Source organism: Haemaphysalis longicornis, unplaced genomic scaffold (assembly GCF_048455015.1).
Source record: "Haemaphysalis longicornis isolate Haplotype H1 unplaced genomic scaffold, Haemaphysalis longicornis Haplotype H1 scaffold_9, whole genome shotgun sequence".
NCBI classification, from domain to species: Eukaryota; Metazoa; Arthropoda; class Arachnida; order Ixodida; family Ixodidae; genus Haemaphysalis; species Haemaphysalis longicornis.
The window spans coordinates 79850054-79875161 of record NW_027526460.1 but is presented as its reverse complement, the minus strand read 5'-3'; the positions used below and the strand labels follow the sequence as shown (position 1 = coordinate 79875161).

Sequence of the window (25108 nt, the reverse complement as noted above, 5' to 3'; positions counted from 1 at the left end):
TTCAGGGATGGGGAGGATTAGTAAAAAAAAGGAAGCGGAAAAGAAGGAAACATCTTTGGAAAGGTTGGCGTAGAGAGAGTTACCGGGTGGGGAAGTACACCGCCAGTGGCTTAACTTGGGTTATGTAAGATTCTGAATTTAATTACAGCGTTTATGAACCGATGACACGGAGCATAGCTTTGTCCTGTTACTATTTGGTAATCGCACGCATGCTAAGCGAAATGTTGCTCATTAGACAGCTACCATGGATATAAAAAAAGGGACATTTCAGATACGAAATAATTTTCTGACGATTATGTGTGTTGTGCAAAACTGGGAGCTTCGAATTTTACGGCAGTATAACTTCGTGCGAGGGATGTATCAAAACACGTAGACATTAGTCATTGCATGATCATCGTAGTCGTCAACTGCAAGCTCAGCTTCTCGGAACAGGTGTCTGGAACATAACCCGCCGCGGTGGCTCAGTGGCTAAGGCGTTGCGCTGCTGAGCACGAGGTCGCGGGTTCGATTCCCGGCCGCGGCGGCCGCTTTTCTGATGGAGGCGAAAAGCAAAAACGCCCGTGTGTACGAGATTTCGGCGCACGATAAAGATCCCCAGGTGGTCAAAATTAATCCGGAGCCCTCCACTACGGCGCGCCTCATCGCCTGCGTTGCGTCGGCGCGTTAAACCCTACAATCAATCAATCAATCAGTGTCTGGAACATAACTATAATGTACGTATGCAGCAGAAATATCATTAAAGCGTTTGGCCTTTCGTGCAAGGGGTTCGTTTTGCGCCAAATCACGTAGCTGGGCTCGGCCAACCAAATATCGGTGTTATGTATTGAGCGAGCAAGAACAAGTGGGCGCCTTGTTACACGCATGACGTCTTTCTTGCTGGTAAAAGTTGCGCGCCGCAGTGTCATTAAATGTAGATTTACTGCAAGGTGCATCACACAGCGTACAGTCATAAACAAATGAAATGAGAACACGAAAATATGAACCAGACCACGCAAAATCAAATACTAATATAAATAGGGACAAAATGACGGCTCACTAGTGTTATATTTATAAATACACATTTTCAAGCTCTGTTACTGTAACAGAGGCACGCGACAAATCGATTCAATTACAGCGAAAGAAATCGCGCTTTTTTGTCTGTCCTAGTTCATATTTTCGTGTTCACGTTTCATTTGTCTATGACTGTACATTTCAAGACCTGCACAAACCTACATGTCAGTAGCTGCACCTTCTCAGTACTCAAGGCTATAAAACATTAGAAGTCTTGGCAACAATTGTATGTCCGGGTGCATTAAATACTCGCAGGTGTCCGGACATGGGTAGACGTAGGTTCAAACGATCGGAGGTCGTTCACACCGTTCTAAGGGGTAACCGTAGCGTCACGGACGTATACACTCCCCTGTCGCCAGAGGGCACCTTTGAGCCGGCCGTGAGCTCATCGCCACTTCCCCAGAAAAGCAGCAAAGCGATGCACAACACACAGCCTCTGGCGGCATCTGGAGCTCCGATTGCCCAGTCCTCAGCAAACGCCGATCGCGGCAGCCGTTCACCAGACTGCAGCTGGGATTGGGACTGTTCCTCTGAAGACGACGACCTTGATCTGAGACGCATCTGCCGGTCCCAAGAGGACCTCAGCACGTGGAGCACGTCAATGCAAGCTTGGGAGCTGCCAACTTTCCAAGAAAGCAGCAACACATCGCACTGCGCAGAACCAGTGGAGTCACCTGATGTCGCCAGCCAGTCTCCTGCAAAGGGCGCCTGGGACAGCCATACTTCAGACAACAGCTGCAATTGGGAATGCTCTTCTGAAGAGGACGACATTTACCTGAGGCGCATCTGCCGGTCACAAGAAGATCTCAGCATCCTGAACTGGTCAGAGAAAGCTTCGGAGCTGCGTCCTCAAGATACACTCTCACTGCCTCCATCGTCGTCAGAGCCACGTTCTGCTTCAAGCGATGAAAAAGCGGACACGGCAGGAAGTATTACAGTAACGAGTACTGAAGAGAGTTTGTCGCCCTCGTCGTACGAACACACCCAAGAGCGTGTTGCCAAGAGCGACCTCGCGTGGCAAGGTCCGAGCACCTACATCATGCTCTGTGAGGAGCAAGACAAGGTAAGGAGCCTCATAGATCTCTGGGATCTTCGCAAGGTCACATGCTAGGAGAAATGAAGGCTTAAAGGGACCCTGTAACACTTTTTTCAACTATTTTTGAAATCTTAAATGCTTGCAGAACGTAGTACTTACATGAGGGGGTCGCAAAGTATACCTCAGCCAAAAATTACTGTTGTATGCCCCTCAGGTAACTTGTAAACTCGCTCAAAAGATTTTCCTCTCTTTCCCGGTGTTGACGTTCTTCGACGGCTCGAGTTACGTCACGAAGGCCATGTTGCGGTTGTTGGACGGTTTTCCTTCAGTTGCAGCAATGAACGCTTTTCGATAGCAACTTAAAAAAGAAAAAGACCACAAAAACAAAGCAAAAATGGAAGGCGTATCTGGTGCGACGAGCAAATCACGCAGTGCCGCTCCGTGCTGGCGATAACTATAGCTTTCGCAGTGGTTCCACACGCGAAGAAAAGAGTGAAAGCGCTAATCGAAAGTGTTGCAGGGTTCCTTTAATAAGTTCATTATGAGTCCGATCAAAATACCGTGTGCGGTGCTGATCAGGGTCTTCTCTCTTACTTTCGGGACTGAAAGCTTCACTGCGAAGTCTAAAGCCATCGCCAGCCCCTATACGCAGCTCAGTGATATGGTCACCGTTGCCGATAGGATTTCCGCATCTGTCTTGTGTTTGGTGCGACACGCTAATTGAATGCATTTATTGCTGCAAGAGAAAGGAAGCAGACCAATAGTGCACATGTGACGTCACATACAGGCACACGCAAAACGCCTGCAGAAAATGAGAATGGGCTAAAATTCTGTTGCCCACTTTCTGGCTGTTTTTTTGTAGAGTAACCAAATATATTTCGCTCCAGTATTCTGTAGCGCTAGGTTGTAACGACGAAAGGCGTTTTTAAACCATGCACTAAAAGCACACCAAATGTTGAAAAACGTGTTGCAGGATCCTATTAACGATTGATGCCGGTTTTCGGTCGCTTCGTGTTATATTAAATTAACGTACGCATGTTTTTGTTGCCTCAAGTTTTTTAATAACGCGAAAGCATTAATAGATGGCCGATCGAACGAAAAAGGCTACGTCCCGCGTCTGTGGCATAAAACGGCCTTAAAACCTCCTATTGGCTGCGTCGAGCACTCCATACCTGCAGATGTGTATTGGCCAACTCCTTCGCGTCTTTTTGTGACGTTAAGCCAAACGCAACGCTTTGATGTATAGCGACCGTATTAGGTGCTGGTAGCTTGACAGGTAATGAGTTTCTTGGCAGGTCGTCAAGCTCAATGTTAGGGTCACTTAACGTCAATCCATAGCAGATGTATACCCGAAGAGGTGTAATGCCCCCGGTATTATGGTTTCGCGCGAGTGTTAATCATCACTCCCCTCAAAACGGGAAACCGCAAGAAGGGCAATACCAGAGAAACTACTGTCGAAGCTTTGCTGTTGCCTCAATCCCATTGACCGCTCTTCCATTTTCCGTTAAAGTTCACTCTCCCCCTGCCAGTCTGACATATGCCCAGTGTCACCTTCTCTTAAAGGGGGTGCGCTGTTCAGAAGATATGGGGAGTCCACTCGGGCGAGCAAACAACCCCATAGAATCTACAGGGCACAGGTGACGAGAGGGTGGCCGTCTGATGTCCGGCTTTCGCAGAAAAGAGAGGTAAGAATGAGACAGAGCCTTGAAGAAAAAACAACAGAAAGTCTTATATTTGAACCGGCAAAATACGATACAAGGACGAGGACATGAAACGTTAACGAGAGGTAACTTAGAACGAATACAAATGCGATAAACGTACAACAACAAGCGTTAACAATGAATATGACAAGGTAGAGCAGTTAAAGAAAAACAGTTCGATGCATGTGAGGGACCACGTCCCACAATATTTACCGACCGGGCAGCATGATGCACCGCTGTCGGAGGAGTTTTTTTTTTATATATGAAGCGTGGCTTCGACGTAGGCCAGGCCGTCCGAGGACGATCACGGTGATGCAAGCCCTGGGCGTACGTTTGAATCCCCCAGGCGAGGGTCGCAAATGGTGGTGTGCACACGGGCAGAAATAAGCTGTTGTCTTATCACGACACGATCCACACGTAACTAACCTTTGTCTGCCTTTGCCGACGCGGGTTGTGTTTTAAATGCAGATCATTTCTTTAACTCACGATGTCACCCATTCTAGGCGTCCGTAGTAGTCCGCATCGCTCGCAGGTGCACCCTCTCCCCCACTCCTCGCCTACTCTCCGCTCGCATCGCGCGCTCTCTCCGCGGTCGGTTCGCGCCCAACAGGTGGGGGCGCGCGCGTCGCGGGATCAACATCTGTGGCGTGATCGTGACGTCGGCATCGCGCGCGCGTGGCGCGATCATGGCGTGATAAAGGCGAGTGTCGGCGAGGCTGGAACGCACTCATCGCCGCGCTCTCTCGTCAGCAGTTGCCACAAGTGCAACAACATTACGTAACGCAAACTACTTAACGTCGTGCGCCCCCGGAAATGCTCTGCATTTGATCGTGCCCCTCGCGAGGAGGATGTTTCTTCCATCAGGAAAACGGCTACCGCTGGCGGGAATCGAACCCGCGTCCTCGGGCACAGCATTTCTTCCACCCGTCGTCTTGTCATCATTCACTCAGTTAGGACGGTGACGCTGCTGAGCCCAGAAACGGCCGCCAAAGGGCTGCGCCCTAAAATAACAGCTTCAAATTTTTTTATAACCGCGCCGGCGCGGAGAGAGAAAGAACTACGGTGCCTCGGTACCAGCGTCCCTGTACAGGGTGGAGACACCCTTAGAAGGGTCCCGTGCCGCCGCTATTGGGTCAAAGTGCTCAACGCGCTGTTCTTTTCGCTTCTCACAATACCCAGCAACGCGAAACAGATATGTGAATCAAACCTCGCCAGTAAACCGCGTTGCGGCGATATTTACAGCGCGGTTTTGATATAAAGACTTGCTGCGGCAGGGAGAGAGTGACCCAAAATGGCGGGGCCAACACTAACGTGTCTCCACCCTGTACGGCCACGGCCGTTCTATGGAAACTTGTTTCCATCGAGCGACCGTGGCACGACGGACGCGGGAATCGAAGCACCGTAGAAAGAACAACACACACGCGCCCACTGACGCCGAGCGCACAACTTCCCTCTTTCTCCCTTCTGGAATCATTGGCGCGGCTAAGCACTGGCAAAGGGAACGCTCGCCCGCTCAAAAGCGCCAGAAGATTCGACGAAAGTTGAGCGGCGCAGGTTTCATTCTTGTTATTTTCTTGCCGGCGAGCCGGCGAGTGGGTGACGTAAACGTTGCTTCGTCCGAGAGCGTTCCACGGTTTTTCCGGGGTGAAAAGAAAGAAAATTGGATGAATCGAACAACTGGGTAACGAGAATTAAACGCTGTACAACGTGAAAAACCTGTACAATATTTTTAGACGCGGTACGCTCGAATTTGTGACATACGGGTACACTGACTGGCACAAATCAAGGTCGGCTCTGCCTGCAGGAAAACCACGAAGGCTCTCGCCCACTTGAGTTGCCGAGCAGCCGACAGGAGGGCTACGCCGCAAACGTGGTGCACCGTTCCAGCAACCCTATCACCCTGCGGAGATACAGCCATCCACTCGACGGGTCGCGCGGGGTCAGCCTTGCAGCCAAGACGCCAAGGTACCGTCAAGCCATCTGGAAGCCGCCCTCCTCCGATCGCGTGAGACAGTTCCCGGCCGGGATGAAGGTAACGACGTCTTCGACCCCTCGAGGCTTCGGGAGGTTCAGCTGCAAGCAGGAACCCTCTGCTCCTTGGCTTCCACGCTCCCGCCGAAGCCTCTGGGCGCCGGCTACACGTGAAAACCGCAAGTCGTCTCCGGGGACGTGGGTGACTGTGTCGGCTGGTTCCTACAGTCAAGACGCCCCGGACACGCTGTGCCCGTACAACACCATGCTGGCACAACGGGGAAGAAGACTAAGGGAACCGCAGTGCAACACTACCGCCAGGTGGTGGTCGCCCTCGCAGAGGGCGCTGGCGGAACCTACAACCGTCACGCTACCTGGTGCCAAAGAGTGGCCCTACTCGATTTCCAGCCAGGGTCGGGTGGCGGTAGCGGGCCTCGTGGATACGCACTGCCACCTGGACTTCCTTTTTAACAAGGTTGGCCACCGTGGGACGTACGCCAAGCTCCGACTCAAGCAGCGGGAGACCTTTCCGGACTGCTACGAGGGCTGCGTGGCCAACTTCTGCAACCCGACCAGCTTCAAGAAGGTACCATCCTCTCTACGCTTTTATTCCTCTTTCCACTAGTGGTAGTCCTGGGGGGGGGGGGGGGGGGGGCGGAGGGAGGTGGGTCATTTCGCAAGAGTGGTGGTTGTACTGAGCGGCAGTTTTGCAGATAAAGTTGCGTAGGAATCGCTTGGAGCGCAAGGAATCCTTTGTGTTGACCTAAAAAAAAGAAAGATATATTTGTTCACTCCTTACCTAGGTAGTTTTGGCTCAGCATCGGCGAGCAGATTGTGGGATTCATATTTAGATTAAAAACTAGAATGTGAAAGAAAACCGAGCAGCCGATTAGCAAGGCTGGGAGATAAACAAACCGTGTTACGAGGCGCAACGTGGTGGATGGGTCGCTGTTGAGTAAGTAATTATCTTGTCATCAAACTACTTTACTTTTAAACAAAGTTGTTTATTGTGACTAAAAGAATGTTAACGTCTATGATGTTCAGTACTTTAACTGCCGCTCGCTCAAAACAAGGACGTTTCACGCAAGGGAACTACGAGGTATAGCGCACGCAGTTATGCGGGGGGGGGGGGGGGGGGGGGGGATTGCACTTGCATTTGGACGACCTGAGGACATTTGAATTGTCTGGAATATGATGGACACAGGGGAGTTTTTGTTTTTTGGTTGCACTCGAGAAAGAGCCTTCCGGTTCACTGATCGAACGCACAACCTCGGGTTTGACTGCGGTTCGCTTAATTTGCCCGCAGTAAGCCACCGCGACAGTGCTTTCTCGAATATGCAATCGGTTATTAGCCACTCGAGAAGATTACTTGCAGATACGTCCTCGAAGTACAGGTGTAAAAATTCTCGAAGAGAACTCAGGTGCAACCTGCGATGAGCAAGCATGGTCGCATGAAAGCATGAAACAAAGCGTACGACAGCTGTGATACGCAGGTTATATGATGAATGTCTGTACCTTGAGATTGTGGGATTTAAGTTTACAACAATGAAAGCCGAAGCAATGTCTTCTGATACCATAGTTACATGGCGGAAGTAACCGCAGTTACGTTTAACAGTGGTTAACAGATTAATGGGAGAGGCTTTTGTCCTGCAGTGGGCGCAGATAGGCTGGTGTGATGATGATGATCGCGAACTGAGGTTTTGGCTGTACGCGAAATTCCAAATATGGCGACAGCAGTGACGTGGTTTTGAGCACAATAAAATTAACTTAATTTTCTCTATCGAACAAACTTCTGAAGAGCTTTCTTTGATCTTCTCGTAAAAATTGAAACCCGGTTTGCCTCGAGTGCGCGATCAAAAGCTAAAAACAGAAGGCGAACCCTATGAAAAAAAAAGTGTATTTTTTCTTGCTATGCCTGCAGTATTGATATCGATACAGAATCACCCATTATCTCCAATCTCAAACTTTGTCATACGTTACGTAACAAAGAAAGGAAATACATTTTAGTTGGGATAACAGTACTCATAAACTTTTGCAGCTTTTAACACTAAGCCCTAAGCAAAAATAAAATAAAATAAAATCTCAAATTTTCAGTATTGGTTGTTTTCTGCGTCCTTGATTCTTTTCTGCTCCACGTGACGTTGCTCGTTACGACGGAATGGCAGCTATAGCCCTGTCGGGAAAATGCGCTGACTGCTGGGCGGTGTTATAGCAGTCGCACATGTTTTGTACATGGAGTAGCCGATAACAGGGCCACTATTTTAATAATGAACGTATGTTGTCGTCACCCGGACTCTGAGGGGACGTGGTTAACACCATAATTACCCAATTGTTTACTGGCGAAGCATTTGAACGATCATACTGAACGTTCATTTGAACGCTTTTTGGTAATAATTTAGAATGAACATATGGTCAGAATTAAAAATGAGCGTATCATCTTTCGGGACGCACCGTATTACAAAATAAAAAAAAATTAGAGCCGTTCCACTCAATGTGAAAGCTGTCGGAAGTGCAGAGCAGTGATTCGCCATAATGGGCTGTAGTGCCGTTATCCACTCAGTGCTACCACCCAACGCAAATCAAATTTCGCGCCTTCGTAGTGCTCGCGCGCCCCCTGCCTGAAACTGTGCCAGAGGGAGTTCTGTTCTTTTAAATGCGAATGCATTTCTTAGTCGGAAGTTGTCGTGCGTTGGCCGGCGTGCGCCTAGCAACAGCTGTGGCGCGCCTAGCAACCGGAGCATGTGGTAGCTCGGGCGGGAGTAGCGGAGGGCAAGGGGAGAGGAGGAGCGCGCTCGGCGTGTGAGGGCGCTCGCATCGCGGAGCTCGGGCGGAGTAGCGGAGAGTGAGTGGAGAGGAGGAGCGCGCTCGGGCGTGTGAGGGCACTCGCATCGCGGAGCTCGGCGGAGAGAGCTCGCGCTCGGGGCGGGCGTGTTGCGCGGGTCTCTCTCTCCTCTCCGCGTACCCTCTCTCCGCTCGCTGCGCGCGGAAAAATATATATAAATGCAGTGGAGCGCGCGCCTCTCTCCGTGACTGCTTGCCGCAGCGCACTCATCGGTGCACCCAATGCATTCGCATTTCCGCACGATCCCCTTCGGGGAGGTGGGGGGAGTTTTTTTTTTGTCCGTGCTTTTCCTCCCGCACGTGCCGGCGTGTCACTGCCACCTTTTTCGCTTACTATCGTAAAAACCAACCCAAGGAGCGTTCCTAACTAAATGAACGCGGGTAATGCCGGTTAATTACGTCTATTTTACCTAAAGTATACCTACAGTTTTTTTTAGCTAAATAACGGGGAGACGTATGACAAGCGCCAGCGGCTCACGAGTTTGGAACGCTTATGACTATATAAACTGCAGCTTGGTTTTCGAAGCCTCTGGGTTACGCCGCGACGACGTAACGCCTTCTGGCTGTACTTGGGTCCTGCGAGAGAGCTGAGACGACAAGGCGAGCCCCTAAAGTGCTCTGCCCTTAAAAATTTCTTTGCGGCCTTAAGTCAGCGTACGTGCTTCAAAAAAGTCTGGCGATGAGTACCGAAGTCTTCGTCACTGGTACATCGTATTTGCGTCTCCGGGTTCGCGTTCGTTTCTTTGTATTTTGGCGCGAGTTACTTCAACACGGCGACACTTCACGCCACAGCCCTCCAAACAAGATCTCTGCGTGGCTGGGCTGCATCTGTCTGACTCACGTGCCGTTACCTTAACTGGTCACGTGGCATTCACTAGGCTTACTTTCGTTCCTCAGCTGGCAACGTGTGGAGATGGAGCGGTGGTGACACGCTAGGCTATTACTCTAGAGACCATGGTTTAAATCCCCCGTGAGCGCGAAGTTACTCTTCATTTACTCTCTGTAGTTTCAGCCATTTATGGTACCGGAAAACAACCGGAAATATATTTTCGTGATTTTATTGTTGAAATTACACCAGGACTTTTGGAGGTGTCGTAGTGGAGGGCTACGGGTTCGTTTAGGTCACACGGAGACCTTTAACGTGCTTTGTATGTCGTGCCATTTTCTGAGACGAAAGAACTAATATACATGCGTCAGTAAATGCAGACACGGCGGCATTTTTGATAATCCAGGCTCGTTCTTGAGAGATAAATGTCTCGAAAACGACGTATGGTGTTTCTCCAGTACGCCTTGAAGAACGAGCTGCTGGACGAAGACGGTGTGTGGGGTGCGTTCGGTTGCCACCCGCACATGGCGTCCGAGTACGACATGGAGGTGGAAGAGAACCTCATTCGGGCCCTGGAACACCCCAGAGTGGTAGCCCTGGGAGAGATCGGACTCGACTACTCCTACAAGTGAGGATTTTGTGGGTTTCAACACCCCCTCCTGCTTGCCTCTGCAGTAGTTAATTGGGTTGAAACGTTGAGCAAATTGCCTTTCACGTGCCTCGATGGAGGCATGTATATGAGGCGGTTTGCTTTTAGGTGGAGGTAAATGAGGGTGTGAGTGCATTTAAACCTTCGTAAAATTCTATAGAGGAGTGTACGGTTCCTTTTACTCTCTTCGTATAGCTGCCGTCACTCTCGCTGAAGACTTGGCTCTGGTTCCCCTATGACACCCTCTTGAAATCTTAGTGAACAAAAAACTATTGCCAACGCAGCTTTCGCCCCACGCATCACGAGAAAATGGCCTCACCCGGCGAATCCTCTACATCCTCACTTGCTATTGTCAAGTGTCAGTGTTTGCCACCCTCAACCACTTAACCTGGCGCTGCGCCTCGTTCTTTTAAAGGAGCCATGAAGAGAAAATACAACTTCGTTTAATTTTAAAGAACTAGGATTCAGTATCTCACTCAGCTCCATTAGTCACAAAAGATGTTTTTTAACGAAAAAAAAAAAGCAAGAAGTATTTAAAGGAGCCATGAAGAGAAAACACAAGTTTGGTTCATTCAAAAGATTGTCTCGTTAGAATCATACTGACACCACTTTTAACGTAAACTTCGCTCAAATAAGCTACATAATTAGGAAAAACGGGAATGGTCATGCGACCCACCAGCTCATTTCCCGCAACAAGAACCTATGTCGTCACATGAGCTAAGCTCTGCGATTGGCGGAGGCTGGCAGAAGCAGACGCAAATTAGGTAGAACTTACAAACTAGACGAACGAGCGATTTGCGCTTAAATTTAGGGCACATTCTTTACAAAGCAATAAGAATGATGGGACAAACAGTGGAAGTTACGAAAGCACATGTAAACACAGAAGTACTGATGCGTTCTGCTGTCCGTACTGCGCACAGCATGCTTGGTTTCGCTGCACAGCACTACGGGGCTTGGGGTTGTCTCAGACGACACTGGCCGATTGACGCAAGCAACGGTGTCTTACGTGACCCCATTTGTCGAGCGAGCACTGTTTCAGGGAACGAATATTTTCTCCCAGAACAAAAACAAGCCAGGTTTAAATGCGGGCAAAAACAAACCAAACGCTTGCCACGGTATGGTGGCGCCACCAACACCGCTGTACAGGGTGGAGACAACCTTTGAACGGTCCCGTGCCGCCGCAATTGGGCCAACGGGCTCAACGCGTTATTCTTTTCGTTTCCCACGAGACCTAGCAACGCGAAACAGACAATATGATTCGAACTTATTCAGTAAACCCCGTTGCGGCGATAATTTTAGCGCGGTTTTGACACAATGACTTGCTTCGGCGGCGAGCGAGCAACCGAAAATGGCGGCGCCAGCGTATACGTGTCTCTACCCTGTACGGCGGATGCGTGAATGAAGGTACTCTAGGCTGCAGAGCGGTCGGTTCCTGTGATGTCATTTGGGAACACGAAAACGCACGATTGAGCGGGAAAATCAAAATTTTAACCTAAATTGTTTAATTTCTCAGTGAATAAAGCACCGTTTGTATCCGGACAAGCGCTGGGGGCACTATAAAACACGAAATCTTTCGAATAAAACCAACTTGCATTTTCTCTTCATGGCTGCTTTAAAAACTTTCAAATTTTGCGCCACAGTGACGTGTTATGAGCAAGAATGACGTCATACGGGCCAACAATAAAACATAATTTTCAGGGCGTTAACTGCACGTTAGCATTCAAGTAAGCAAAAAAAAATAGTAAGCGACAAAAAGTGGCAGTGCAACGCCGGCACGTGCGCGAGAAAAAACAAGCGCAAAAAGAACTCCCGCTGGCGCTGTTTCAGGCAGGGGGCGCGCGAGCACTACGGAGGCGGGAAATTTGAATTGCTTCGGATGGTAGCAGTGAGCGGGTAACGGCGCTGATGCCCATTATGGCGAATCACTTTCTCTGCACTTCCGCCAGCTTTCGCGTTGAGTGAAACGGCTTTAATTTTTTTGGACTACCGCTTACTTACCAACTTTGACTTCCGATGCCTCTAAGACGACCGCTTCGAAGACCTTAATTTTCTCACAGTCCTTGGGGTGTTCGTCCAAAAGACTAGTCTAATGGTCTTCCTTTGATAATCAAAGAAGGATTACAACAACAGCTACCTCATGCAATGGGGCTTTGAGGTGTACATTTTTGGATAAATGTATGTAATCGTAATGTGCGTTCGTAGATGGTGACATTCTTTGAGTTATGATTAAAACGATCTCTGCGAATGTTTTTTTTTGTTCACGTTCACGCCTTTCCCTTTACATTTTTGTTTTAGTGCAAGTTCCTGCTTCACCTATGTAACTTGTGGTTTACTCTTAATCTTCTGTGCAGGAACAAATGCGACCACCTAGTGCAGCAGGCGGTGTTCCGGAGGCAGCTCGAGCTGGCGCTGAATCGCAGGCTGCCCCTCGTGATCCACTCCCGTGACTCAACCGAGGACACGATCAGGATCATGAAAGAGGTGCGAGATTTTCGTTGCCTGCTGTAGGTTGAGAAAGGTGGAAGTTACAGCTACTATTGCAGAGACTTTATATATATTTGCGTCTAACAACTGGTGCACAAAGACTGTGGTATACGGCATCACTTGTTCAAGGACGTATCTAAAGTTAGAAGAGACCCTCCGACGGTTGTGCCGAGGGGGTGCAAAGCCGAATCGACGTCGCAAGGACACGGGCCGGGAGTGATCGTTAGTATTGTATGGTACAGCAAATTTGTCTGATATGACGTGCGAGTTTATGTCGACGAGCTTCACCTGAAGTCGAGGCGTCCTTGCAACGAGAGGATGAGGATGCACGGGAAAGTAGAGTACATGAAAATGGAAGAACGACCGTAGCTACCAAAACCGCCGAACGGTGTGCCGCAGTCACTGGCAGCAGAGGATACGTGGGGCCCATGACCAGCATTGTGATGGTTTTGGTTATTTCCTTATGATTTGATTTAAATACGCTATTTTTTAGGGCACAGCTCTTCGTCGCCCGCCTCTGGGCTGAGCCACGTCGCCGTCGTCGTGACCGAGTGAACTACGGGAAGACCGACGAGTGAAAGAAAAAGCGAACGATGGGAAGACCGATGCGTGATAGAAAGCAGAGGGGAGTGTCGCGAAATTTGGAGGCGAAGGCGGTTCGCCGTGGCGGCGCGAGCCAGCCACGGCGTGCGCGTGTGTATGATGTGCGTTCGCTAAAGGCGCAGTTTGCGGTCCCTTCCTGAGACGCACTTCGCGCCGCCGACGCAGAGGTTCATCATCGCTGCCATCGAGAGAACCCACGAGTGTGTGCTGCCTCAGCGCACTGCTGTTGCGCCCAAATATCGCATTAGGAAGTATCGTAATCCCCAGCCATTTTTTTTTTTTTCAGTCAACAATAAAGACGAGCATGACCCATGCTACACGAGCTAGCTGTTTAGAAAGGTCTTGGCTATGCTTCGTGGTCATGCATGTTCTTTGATTGTTTGAATGTCATAAGGTTTTCGAGTTGTTAACAATGATTCAAAGAAGCGCGCCAGAAAACCCGCCGGGATTCGCCGAGATGTGCTTCGCATACAAAAAAGGCGGAATTTATGTGCCACCCTCTGTTTTTAAAGGTCGCCCCAAATTATTGGTTTTCAATGCTGGTGGCGTTATTACATCGTAAGTATTATTACGTACGAGCCTTTTCAACTGCAGTTTTCAGTTTGTTAAAATTGTTGTATTGTAAACTGCCATATAATAAGAGTATCGGCGCGGTATTAACGCATAAAATAGGTAAGGATAGATTGGCCTGTTAGGGGGCTGTTTGGGGGGGGGGGGGGGGGGATACCTCTGAGTGGGATCAGCAGATGGGGGTCGCATCATGCCACTGCAGGCTTAGCAGCGCTCACTCTAAATGCGCAGGGGGGGGGGGGGGGGGGGGAATCGCTTTTTCTAGAGCCACTCAACCCTTCGACGTCGTAGTTCTTCTACAGCCAGCGGAAGAGTGAGTCCCATTCTACCTTGTTTGTTTATATTTTGCAGTATCGAAGTGCGAAAAGGCGAAGAAAAGTAATGATTGGCAACGTGGCTGGTTGTTTCTTCAGCCATATCTGGAGGGAAACAAAGTCATTGCTCTGATTAGGGGAGGGCGTAAACATGTATAGTGCTAAAAAGTAAATAAATCGATGTTTTTAGGCTTCCTGTGCTGCTTTTCGTCTGTGAGCTCACACAGACTGCCGTTATGGTAATAACCCGGCCATTAAGGAAAAACAAATGAATTTGGTGCCGGGTGATCGCTTAAAACCGCGCCGTCTCTCTCCAGACTCCAAGGGCGGACCTGTACGTGTAAACCATTCAAGCGTGATCGCGTAAGGATGTGTGATACAGCAGGTGGTTCTATTATGCGGCTTCGCACCCTTGGCGTTGCTGCAAAGATGCTACCCGTCTGTTCTTCGTCCCGTACGCAGATGGTGCCGGGAGACTACCGCATCCACCGGCACTGCTTCACCGGCGGCTGGCAGGAGGCGCAGGACTGGCTCGCAGCCTTTCCGAACCTCTGCCTGGGCCTCACGCCGTTGATCACCTTCGAGAGCGTGAGCGACCAGCCGATCACCGAGGCTGCCCGCAACATTCCGCTGGACAGGCTGCTTCTGGAGACAGACTCGCCCTACTTTGTGCCTAAGAAGGTGCGCCGGGAAAGCAAGGACTCTTTTTAGAAAATAATCGATTCGTTGCAGAGCAGGGGCCGCGTAGCAGCGCAGTTCATATAACAGGAGTTTGGACGCACAGCTTCCCGTGTTGTGGCAATCATATAAACAGCGTCTTTTTTGGATAACAACGTGGAGCCGTCCGTACACAAATCAAAATATCGATTTTTGTCAGGATTGAATGCATGTTTTGTGAAAGTTCAGCGGCCGACATTTACACTGTGTGAGTTCGTTGAGCTTCTTCGAATGCCTGCTGACACAGTGCGGTGTGTAACGGCACTTTCCTCAGGGCGGAAGGGGATTAAAAAAAGGTTCGTAACTGGAACTGCGCACAAAAAACTGGACCAGGGAAGAGAACACGCTCACCGCAGTTTTCCTGCGGTGTGTGTGTTCTCTTCCCTTGTCCAGTTTTTTGTGCGCAGTTTTCCTGCGGTGTGTGTGTTCTCTTCCCTTGTCCAGTTTTTTGTGCGCAGTTTTCCTGCGGTGTGTGCGTTCTCTTCCCTGGTCCACTTTTTGTGCGCAGTTTCAGTCATGAACCATTTTCAACTAGCCAGGCTTTCTGCTCTGCTTAAAAAAGTGAACTTTGAAAATAGTCCTACGAACACTACAATGCGCGCTGTCTTCCTCCCCCTTACCTGGGCTCGGTAGAAGACATTTGACCGGCCCTCCCCTATTTCAACCCATTTTTTTAAGAGGCCACTGTGAATACGCCCTTGATTTGAACGCCATGAATGTGAACGAGGCGAGGGATTCAACATGGGATGAAATACTATTCCATGTGGCGACCAAGCTGCCACGTATTTAATAAAAATGCATACTGACTCTTGCCTACGTTCTGAAAATTTTAACCAACGGGCAAAACTTTTATACCGCGACTTTTTTCAATCTTTGTTGTTGTCGAATTCGTGAATTTGTTTTGCTTGTTTGAAAAAAGGGAAACAATACTTTTGTGATACATGGGTATCACAAAAGGAAGGGTTGCTGGCAAACCTTCCTTTTGTTTTCGCATAGCAGTTTCAGGGTAACTGCCCAGCCCGCTCAGCTGGGCACCGTAAAGGGTAGAATAAGGAAATTCTGAGAATTCGAAATGTGCAGCCAATAGTCACCCGCAGCCCCAGGGTACGATAAGCGGATGTGTTGGACAAAAAGCCGCCCGCATCTTCCCACGGGGGGAACTCGAGTAAATGCGTCGCATCTACTCGAGTCAAGCAAAGCGTCTCGTCAAGCGAAAGCCAAGCAAAGACGCCCTTGACTGAATTCCGAACGCGCGCTCCGCCGCTTATATACGTTGAGGGGACTGCGTAAGCCGGTCCCAGTCGATGACGACGTTGGTGTACTTGTAAAGCGGCGTGGACTCTAGGTGTTTGAGCCAAGCGCGGATGTTGCTTCGCCGGAGAACGGCACACCGGTTACGCAGCGCGCCCGAAGGAGAGGAAACCGCGGAAGAGAGAGTACTGCACATGCGCCGGCCCCAGCGTGTCTGCCGCGGCTATGACGCAACGTGCCGCGGCTATGACGCAACACAATCCACTTTAATCCAATCCAATCCAAGTCAATCCAATCGAATCCAATCCAATGCCCCTCGCGAGAGAGTGTTCGCTATCGCCTCGACGCGACGCGCATGCGCAGTGAGCGTGTGGTCGGCGCCGACGCCGGACATTGTGCGACTAACAAATGCTCTGTGTTTAAAAGATGGGAAGGATTTGCCGAGAAAAGTGAGTCAGGGAGATATATTTACACCACGGTAAACAGCGACAATACCGATAGCATCGTAGCGGCTAAGCCTGCTGTCATGCTGCTACAAGCAGCAACACACCTTACTCAATCAAGTAGCTTCATCTGGACGTCGCTAGCCGTGGATGGCTCCTGGTGAAGGAAAAGTGAGAGAGAAGCTCTTTACTAGAAGAAAAAAAAGCAGATATTTTCCGGAATTTTGACACCGACATGTTACGCGGCGGGGGAAAGGGCAGGCAGAAATGAAAAGGCTTGATAGGTTACATGGGCAGAAGAAAGATGAAAAAAAAAAAGCGAAGGAAAAACCCCCCAAAATCGGGACGTTCAGCCTGTGTCAGTACTGCGTTTAAGCAGTCTGAATGTTCTGTTGTTGTAAACTTTAAATTCCTTCAATGGCGCCAATGTCGTCCAGATAATCGAACAACGCCGCCAGTACTTGGCGCATACTAAGAAGTACTTTCAAGGTCATTGGTCTTGGTCTGAGGAGGTCTATTTTAGATGCGACGCTGAGAGGAGCATCTCTTGCAGGCGGCCCTTTCCTGTGCGCGTCCGTCGTCCGCGTCCGCACAGCTACGTCTCCCCTCCGCTCTCCTCCTCTCCTCTCTCCGATAGCTAACACTCTCTCCCAACATTGCGGTCGCGCTGCGCATAGAAGCGGAGTGCCGCGCTCCGGCCGGTCTCTCAGTCGACGGTCGTCCGCGCTTGCGCTTGCTCTCTTGCCGTACCCGACGATTGCTTGATGCGACGCCAATGGAACCCCCTTCAGCGTCGCATCACACCAGGGTTCCCGCGAGGGGAGGTGGGCGTAATTTTTTTGCTCAAGACTGTACCTTGCGCGCATATATGCGTCGTGCTCGAACAGAAAAGGCTCCACCGTTTCCAGCGATCCGCAGTTGTCGCGATTTGTGGCGTCACCAATTCGAAAAAGGTGGTACTTGTTTTCGCTCCTTCATTGGCGTTTTTTGGAAGCATGCCGGACATGAAACTAATCCAAGGTACGCACTCTGTTTGGAGGCAGTCATTATTCTCGTTCTTCAAATGGATCTGCACACAAACGTTTACGCATCTTTGAATTATGTGAAACTTGTTTTTTTTTTTTTTGTTGCGCACTTGAATGAAAGATATCCGAAATATATTTTTGCTATGCGTTGCAGGAATCGACGAGGCTGAGACATTCTCATCCTGGCATGGTCATCCATGTGGCGACCCACCTTTCGCGACTCCGGAACATTTCCGTGGAAGAGATTCTCGCCGTGACCCGGGAGAACACGCGCCGCATTTACGGCATCTGACGCTGCAGCGCCCTCGTCCTGTGAGAGTCCCGTGCTCTCACGAAAGTCCGCCATTGCTTAAGCCAGCGCGGAAACATGACCCTCATTCTCACATCTGTAACTCGGGGATCATAATCAAGGAAATAAACATGCTGCTAACACATTAACACTGCTTCAACTCAACCTTTCTGCTTTGTCATCATCTACGTACGGGCCCCTCATATGATACGCCGAGCTGAGTTGTGACTTTGAGTTCAAGATTTTTCTGGGTTTATTTCGAACTGTAAGGAAACAGCGCAGTGGAACTGCAAATTTGAGAGGAATATGCATGCATGGTGTGGTAGTGTGAAATTCAGAAGCTTTTACCTGGGAATATAAAAAAGTGTATTTGCAGTTTCATAGCCTTAAAACATTATGGGGTGTAGATGGGCATAAAAAAGTTTAGTGCCCTTTTCTTCTGCGATGGATGACCAGCGGAGCTGTGCGCTTTCTAAGGGCGTCCACCCTGCTCCGCCTGCACCGCCACCGCAGCAGCTCGCTGCGGGCGCAGTCTGTTGCGAGATTCTTTTTTGCTCCCTCCAATGCCCCGTAACCACTTACGAGTGTCGGAATATAGCAGAGTGTACCAATATCATTTTTAAATCTAACCAAACTCTCTCTCCATATTTCTAACTCCTCTCGAACCCCTATTTTTTCGCCCGTGTAAATGGCATTGCACTGGAGGAGTCGTTTGCGCACACGGGACCGCCGGAGTTTACTTTCACGTAGCCATGAAAAACATATCTTTAAAAGTTGGAGGGCGAACTTAAAAATGAAGTATTAAAAACATCAGTTTGGGAAATTTATCGCAACTAGGATTCTATGGGCATTCACAATTTTTTAAATGTGGCAACCAGCATGTGGTCATAAAATGCGTAGCAACGTTGCTGCGTGCGCGTAGCACGTCCCACAAAACAGTGCTACCACGCCTCCAGTGAATGTGTCACTGGGGCGATATTCCGTTCCGTGATAGGTACGAACCAGGCACTCCAGGTACAACGCAGAAAGTTAATGAAACTCGTTGATACGCCGTGTCCCACCCCTATCCGAACTTAATGGTACCGAACCACCATTATTTACAAAAGGAATGCGTAGAAAGCGAAGAGAACATTTTACTGTAAAGAAATTACGGGTCTTGCAAAGCAAAGACTTCGGCATCACCAGGTGCACGAACCCAGGCTATTGTTATCACAAACCGAGAATGCACCCCCGGCTACTAAGTACGAAAAACGTTAATTTAGGTATAGTGGCAACACGCGTAGCAGTCGCTCAAAACAATAGGAGTTTTCGAAGGAAACCAGTAGATGGCGTTGGGTGCCTACAGGGAGTGGCGAACTTCTACCCACAGGGGAACGAAATCGTAACCAGGACGCAGCATGACACGAGGCCTGTGTTTGTGTTGGGTGTCGTGCGCAGTGGCCCCAGCCACTGAGGCAGACCTCCTCTTCTATCTAACCTTTGCTATTATTTCTAACCTTTCCTCAATCTTTTCTCCTTTTCTACCCTTTCCCATTTTTCATCCAGCTAGGTTGACGTGTAATGAAGTCATAGACGGTTACTAAATCCGGGTACAAGTTATGAACGGCAACGGAAGTTGCCGCTGTGCCTCATCACCGCAGCCGCATGTTACTCCGCGCGGCGCAAGAAGTGCGTCACTTGGAATATTTTGAACACGGCACGAGCCATTTCAGTGAATTGTCGGACTTAATATGCTTATAAACGACTGCAGCGACGACAAGCAAACTACATGAGAAAAGACAGGCGATAACGCGTTCATATCAATCGCCTTTCAAAACGCGCGCGCCCGTTGACAGCCGGGTCTGTCACTGAGGTGGAGTGAAACCGTAGGCTGCTGCCGTCCCTAACTTGTTTCAGAGTATAGGCTGGTTTTTCCTTTAACCCTCCCTAATAATAACCTAGTAACCTTTGGTCGGGTGGCTTAATTGAGGGACAGACAGAAACATACATACAGACCAAGTAGTCGCATTTGGCAAAACGAAAAACTGGTGCGTCAGCCACACATGTTTGCTACGAAGTTTGAATAATTTGCGGGAAAAGCCTTCGATGTACGTACATCAAAGGCTCTTTCAGTACATTGAAGGATCTTAACACAGAAATCAGTGACGCGTCACACCGGGAAAGGGCAAGAATAAAGTGGTTTCCGGCACACGCAGGGGAAGTGTCGCACACCAACGCCAACCATAACGAAACCGCACACGCCCGCGCGCGCGAACTAACAGACCGCGCCGGGTCAAGTGGTGATCACTTGTGGTTCAGTACAAGAGACCGAATGACCAGCTTCAACGAAATAACCAAGGCCTATCGGCTCGCCAGACGCACGCTCCCGCCGCCCTGTAAAGGGCTGAGCAGGGAGCAGGCAGTCATATATAGGCAGCTTCAAACACGAACGGTCATGAGCCCGGCTTTCATGCACAAGATTTTCCCGGAGGCACACCCCGACGGTACGTGCAGGGTGTGTCGCAACGCCCCCGCGACTCTTGAGCACATCGTCTGGGACTGTCTGAACTTCCCAGAAGATTCTACATCAGGAAGGCTTCCACCCGCCTTTGAAGAGGCTAAGCGATCTGGCAACCAAGACCTCCAACTCGAGGCCGTCCAGCGGGTCATCGTGGCGTTGGCCAGGCAGGAGACTTCACAGCCCGGTAACGGGCGGGGGGCCTCTAACCCTGGTGGCGACAGCGAGGACGACACTGGCCAAGTCTGAAGTCCTAACTTGGACTTCAACCGCAGGCACAATAAATGTTTTTCCAATCCAATCCAATCACTCCCAATAAAGGCTTGCCCCCCCCCCCCCTCTCCCCACCACCCTACCCTAGTCTAGTGCTTGAGCGCGCGAAACTTCCCACACGATCAGCACTTGAGGACTACTCATGATCACAGACACAGTGTTAAACGGGTTTAAGAAATGAATTTATTCGTGCATAGTATGTACATCTAAAAACAAAAGCTTCACACGGAGTTAGATGTGTCCGAAATAAAAGCCAAAGTTCATCTACTCTTGCGGCAAACCACTAGGCACAGTTCTGTTTAACACGGGGTTAGATTTTCCCAAAATGAAAACCAAAGTTCATCAAGGCCTGCGGAGAGGAAATGGCACACTTCTGTTGCACACAGGGTTAGACTTGAGGCGGTGAAGTGGGCTGTCCTCAGATGCGGTAGATGCGTCGCGCGTTGTCCCGTGTCACAGCGATGATGTCTTGCACGGCGATGTTCCTCAGGCGGGACAGGTGCGTGGCCACGTGGATCACCATTCCGGGGTGGGAGTGTCTCAGCCTCCTGGACTCCTGCGCGACGAAGAACAAGAAAACGTACATGTAATTAAATCCACAACAACAACAAACGTTTCACACACAAGGACATCAACTTTACAGTGAGGCACATATAGATTGTCGGGTTTGCTTCTTTTGAAGCTGTTAAGCGAGTTACGGGAGCAGAAATGTCGTGTTTTTTCTCCAAAATACGCTCTAGGCTGGCTACTGGCATCCTTTCCACCTACTTACTTCTATGCTACGCGTGAGTATATTCTGTATCAATTGGAGAGATTCTATAACGGCCGTTATAGGCTTGCAAAGCCCGAAAAAGTAGTCCCTAGACATGGATGCACTATCAAAAGGCAAATATACCTTAAAACCTCAACAAGAAAAGAAATCCTGATTTAATACAACACCAAATACACGCTCTTATTCTCTAAAATACAGCTTTAGTTGACTGCATCTTTAAACTGCATGTAAGTGTTGAATCAGATGGCACGCCATATGGCGGTTTTGCGAGTGACAAATTTGCTGCCTCAAAAATGAGCTTTTCACTCAAAGTACCTTCTTAGGCAGGAAGTATGGCGAGTCCGTCTCAAGGAGCAGCCTGTCGAGCGGAATCTTGCGCGCAACCTCGGCGAGCGGCTTCCCGCTGACGTGCTCGAATGTCACCAACGGCGTGAGGCCCAGGCAGAGGTTGGGGAAGGCGTCCAGCCACTCCTGCGCCTCCTTCCAGCCGCCGGTGAAGCAGTGCCGGTGGATCGGGTAGCCCTCGGGAAGCATCTGCGCACAGAAAAAAGAACACGTAGACCATAGTTTAGTGACATTGCTAAGCGCACTGTTGTACGGTGCATTCCAAACCGAAATGAGAGTAAACGCAAGTACGGCCCAACGACTGATTAGAAGGGCACTTTAGCTCTCACTGTACATCAATTATGCTACCACGTTATTATAATCAGGTAGTAGTGAGTGACCTTTGGTTTACCAAGAGCCTCACTTAAATAAAAAAAAAAGCTTAGTTCACTTTCTAACATTGTGAAGGTATGCGACCACCCTGCTTAGAGAACTCACTTCAAATTGTCGCACACGGGTACAGAAAACCAAATAATTCACACTGCTCGTCATTAGTTTTCATGATTCGCTCGTTTTAAGTGGAGCAGCGGTTACACGGAGAAGGGGAATTTATCGTGCAAGTAAAACGCACCACTGTTGCAGGTCTGAAGGGGACACAGAAGCTAAAACAATGAACACCCATTAGTTGAATTACTAGTGAAGTAATTATGCGCACATCACTTACGGACATTTGATAAACCGATACCGTAAGTACTAGCACCTAGTAACCTGTAGGTATAAAGTCCTTTTTAGGCAGACATTTTAAACCAGACGCTGTTGAGTAATTTTAAACAGCATTAGCGCGCTCGCGTCCTTTTTAGGCTTTTTAGTCGTGCTGTATACGAACAACACAGGAGGACTGTTGAGGAAGGAACTGCCATAAAATAAATCTGGGGGTGGCTTTAAATTCGAAGCAAGCACGTTAGGCGCGGAGAAGAAAATTCGCTCCATCCTAAACAAACGTGATGACGGCGTACCTGTTTCATTATCCGGAGTGTGTCTTGAGTCGAGTCGCGAGAGTGGATCACCAGAGGCAGCTTTCGCCTCAGCGCCAGCTCGAGCTGTCTCCGGAAGACCCGGTGCTGCTGGGCGTGGTCGCAGTTGTTTCTGCACAAGAGGTTTCAACAATACGCATAAATGAGTTACACGGCTCAAGAGGTAATGTGCTAGCACAAGAAAAATAACCTGCTAACCCCAAGTAGGAAAGTATGCACAGAAATTCATGTCCCGGACATGCCTACCGAAGGCCCACGCTATTATACCCTCCTGCCGCCCCATCCAAAATTACGCTTTGCCTAGAGCTCAGGCGAATGCTATTACACACATACGGAGTTTATGCTTACATACATTAAACCTAGACCACTGAAAAGAAATTCCAGTGCGGTTAAAACATGATAAATGGTAGACGTCTTCAGCGACATGTATAAAACGGTGCTATGCCCGAAAATAGTTATAATGGAAATATCTGGGAATATTATTAGTGAAGACACAACGCAAGCCTTTTTTAAAGGCGAAAATTTCAACCGAAGCAGAACAAACAACATATAAAAGCAGCAGCACTTACTTGTGCGAGTAGTCGAGGCCAATCTCGCCCAGGGCAACCACGCTGGGATGGCTGAGTGCGCGAAGGAGGTTCTCATCCACCTCGCAGTCGTACTCGCGTGCCATGTGCGGGTGGCAGCCGTACGCTCCGTACACGCCGTCTTCGTCGAGCAAGGGGTTCTTCACGGCGTACTGCAGGAAACAAAACATAAACGTTTAGCTTTTTGTCATCTCGATGAACGCTGAGTTCCTCGAAAGAGGCTACCTTGGTTGCGAATGCTGAAGCAGACACATTCCAATTCAACGTGTCTGAAGGAGTTACGAAGTAATGATTACTTATAATAGCTAATCTTAAACGAGTTCGCAAGAAATCTAAAAGATAGAAACTAGTTATAAACAACTTTTTTGAGGTTCCAAGTAGCCAAGCTTCAAAAAGGTTAAGGTGATAGACGATTGTTGGACATTCAATGTGTTGGTCCTGTTATGACAACTGGTATTGCAACGATTTGCTACGGATATAGATGTCATTTGTGAACAAAAGTATCGCAGAACCGTACACCCTGTCATGCTTTCTTCGCCAGTGTTTGTTGCACCCGAACTGGCGCAAGGTTGCGATCACAGTTAGGAGAAATTTCCTCGCTTTACAAAGCATCAGAGAGAAAAGGCGAAATTGAATATTACAAATGCATTTCCAGAGAATACTAACTGTGTCGGCCTCGTTAAATGTGCCCGAAGTTTTTTTTTATTTCAGTAAGCGAAAGTTGTAAGGAATGTATTGCATTATGACGTTAACAAAAGTCGCGTATTTAAACAAACCATTAAGTGCAAGTCGCTGCTCCACAAGGAACTCTTTTTTTTTTTACAAAACAGAAAACAATCTGCGAAATATTAAGCACCTTCACTATTGCTTCCGTGAAATAAATCCACCAAATTCTGAGATATTCTTGCACTAAAGATGATTTGTTCATGTCCTTTGGTAAGGAAAAGACTGACAGCCAGTGGCAATAGCGGAGGCGGCCGCGATAACAAGTAGGCCATGCAAAAACAGCGTCGACAGTGACTTACCTGTTTGAACGAGGCCGGATTGCAGAAGTTCGCCACGCAGCCCTCGTAGCAGTCCGGGTAGGTGTCCCGGTGCTTCAAGCGGAACTGGGCGTAGGTGCCGCGGTGGCCCACCCTGTCGAAGATGAAGTCCAGGTGGCAGTGCGTGTCCACCAAGCCCGCCACCCTCGCCCAGCCCTGGTTGGAGAGCGAGTACGGCCACAACTTGGCAGGCGTCGCGGCGACGTAAGGCTTTGTCAATGTCACTTGTGAAGACGAGGACGTGGCGCTGGACTGCTGTACGCACGAACTTTGGCTTCGATGGGCCGCCGGCTGGACAGGGGGGCTGAGCTTCTTGCTGCACAGGAGCAGCATGTCCGAAGCATTGGCGGCATCCTTCTCTTGGCACCGGGACCGAGCAGATTCCGTCAACGCCATCTCGGAATACGTCCGAGCGATTCCGTGCGAAGCCGCTACAGATAAGAGCGGAGACGTATAGTCATCTGGCCCGGCGCTCAATGTCTTGAACGCTGGGGAGGTTGAAGCTGTCGTCATTGCCAAGTCTGAGGACGAGACGTCTTGACGAGCAGGTGGCGTAAGGTGGCTTTTATGGTGCCGGAGCGTTCGGGATGCAGGGCTACCTCTGTGTTGACGGGAGTGGGTTGGAGGCAAGAACTCTGCGCGTGGGGGGAAGTTCTCCTGCTGGACCTTGAAGTGGCTGGGGCACAGGAACTTCACGGGTGGGGTGCAGTTCTCCGGCTGGATCTTGAAGTGGCCGGGTAAGAGAATGTTCGCGTCGGCGGTGCAATTTTCTCTTCGGCGTTTTAAGTGGCTCGGAGACAGCGACTTGA

The 25108-nt window shown here is 49.4% G+C and overlaps 2 protein-coding genes across 2 annotated transcripts; one reads left to right on the top strand and one right to left on the bottom strand.

The window, feature by feature from the left end:
- Nucleotides 1-5056: 5056 nt before the first annotated feature.
- On the top strand, nt 5057-17905 carry LOC144153750 (3'-5' RNA nuclease TATDN2-like). Its single transcript, XM_077685450.1, has 5 exons — nt 5057-6343; nt 9883-10052; nt 12425-12554; nt 14507-14725; nt 17635-17905. The coding sequence occupies exons 1-5, from the start codon at nt 5813-5815 to the stop codon at nt 17770-17772; spliced, it is 1188 nt and encodes a 395-aa protein (XP_077541576.1). The 5' UTR covers nt 5057-5812; the 3' UTR covers nt 17773-17905.
- A 3052-nt stretch (nt 17906-20957) lies between these two features.
- Nucleotides 20958-24700, bottom strand: LOC144151381 (3'-5' RNA nuclease TATDN2-like). The gene is made up of 5 exons (XM_077682416.1): nt 24282-24700; nt 23239-23408; nt 22652-22781; nt 21627-21845; nt 20958-21095 (listed from the first exon to the last, which is right to left on the bottom strand). The coding sequence occupies exons 1-5, from the start codon at nt 24693-24695 to the stop codon at nt 20958-20960; spliced, it is 1071 nt and encodes a 356-aa protein (XP_077538542.1). The 5' UTR covers nt 24696-24700.
- Between the last annotated feature and the right edge of the window lie 408 nt (nt 24701-25108).

Excerpts from the sequence above, each read along its gene's own strand:
- LOC144153750 (XM_077685450.1), top strand. The coding sequence starts at position 5,813 with ATGAAGGTAACGACGTCTTCGACCCCTCGAGGCTTCGGGAGGTTCAGC. Across the intron at positions 10,053-12,424 it reads GGACTCGACTACTCCTACAA|GAACAAATGCGACCACCTAG; the intron begins GTGAGGATTTTG and ends TCTTCTGTGCAG. Across the intron at positions 12,555-14,506 it reads CGATCAGGATCATGAAAGAG|ATGGTGCCGGGAGACTACCG; the intron begins GTGCGAGATTTT and ends TCCCGTACGCAG.
- LOC144151381 (XM_077682416.1), bottom strand. The coding sequence starts at position 24,695 with ATGGCGTTGACGGAATCTGCTCGGTCCCGGTGCCAAGAGAAGGATGCC. Across the intron at positions 23,409-24,281 it reads ATCCGGCCTCGTTCAAACAG|TACGCCGTGAAGAACCCCTT; the intron begins GTAAGTCACTGT and ends TGTTTCCTGCAG. Across the intron at positions 22,782-23,238 it reads GGCCTCGACTACTCGCACAA|AAACAACTGCGACCACGCCC; the intron begins GTAAGTGCTGCT and ends CCTCTTGTGCAG.